A 1,116-nucleotide genomic window follows, 5' to 3' on the forward strand; every position below is an offset into this window, starting at 1 on the left:
CCCGCCGCAACGTGGCCCCCGCCGGCCTGGCGCCGGAGGAGGACCTCCACGACAGCCTGACCAAGCTCAGCCTCTCCCCCTGCAAGGATGTCCTGACCCCCATCAGCCTGAAGGACCCGGAGCCGGATGCGGCCGGTCGTGCGCCCTCCTTCCCCCCGCTGGGCCCGGTGTCGGTCGAGGCCCTCCTCGAGGCGGCCCCCCTCGAGACGCTCACCACCCCGGAGGAGGATCGCGCCATGGCCCAGCTGAAGGAGCAGTTCGCCGACCTGCTGCAGGGTGCGCACTTCCCGGTGTCGGACCACACCATCGTGCGCTTCCTGCGCGCGCGCGACCTGGACATCGTACGTTCCCGCTCCTCCGGCCCATGGGCGCGTCGCTTTTCGTGCCCGTGTCTGACGCCCGCCGCTCGCCATGCATGTGCGCCTGTGTGTGTGTGTGTGTGTGTGTATACCCCCTTCCCCCCTCCCCCCCTCCCCTCCCTCCCAGGACGCCGCGGCCGAGATGCTCAAGAATAACATGGCCTTCCGCAAGGAGCGCAACCTCGACCACCTGTCCGACTTCGAGTGCCACACGCCCTCCCGGTGCGCGCCCCCCCCCCCCCCCCCCCCCCCCCCCCCCCCCCCCTCCCCCCCCCCCCCCCACCCCCCCCCCCGCCGATCCGCTGTCCCTTCCCCGAGGCCCCTCCGCCTGCACCGCCCTCCTCCCCCCCCTCCCCCCCCCCCCCGTTGGGTGCCTTGCTTGCCGTGGCCCCGTCGGCGGCGCGCACCTCACCCCGATCGATGCCCCTCGCCGCCGCCCGCGGCCCCAGCGGCTACACCCGGATGCCGGACAACAACGGCGAGAACTCGCCCGCCTCCACCCGGGCCATCCTCGAGAACAACACCCTGTCGGCGCACTTCTCCACCCGCGCCGGGCAGCCGATGCTCATCTTCGCCCCCGGGCGCACCAATGTCCCGGGCACGCTGCAAGCGGCCAACATCGAGCAGACCTGCGAGTTTGTCGTCCTCTCCATCGAATACCTGGCCCGGCATCTCCAGGAGGAGCTCAACGCCCGGTGCGCGCGGGCAACCCTTGGCCCCCTCCCCCTCCCCGCGCGCGCGCAGCCACTTGCCCCCC

General features: G+C 73.1%; 1 protein-coding gene across 1 annotated transcript in view; it reads left to right on the top strand.

Annotated features, from left to right (window-relative positions):
- Positions 1-1,116, top strand: part of H696_05350 (hypothetical protein) — a gene marked incomplete at both ends in the record, with an annotated part of 3,378 nt that overhangs the window by 897 nt on the left and 1,365 nt on the right. The window contains 3 exons of the mRNA XM_009499197.1: positions 39-341; positions 487-581; positions 809-1,001. Of these exons, the coding sequence (XP_009497472.1) occupies positions 39-341; positions 487-581; positions 809-1,001 (591 nt within the window). The remainder of the gene's footprint in view (positions 1-38; positions 342-486; positions 582-808; positions 1,002-1,116) is intronic.

Source organism: Fonticula alba, assembly GCF_000388065.1.
Source record: "Fonticula alba strain ATCC 38817 unplaced genomic scaffold supercont2.10, whole genome shotgun sequence".
Taxonomy (NCBI): Eukaryota; order Rotosphaerida; family Fonticulaceae; genus Fonticula; species Fonticula alba.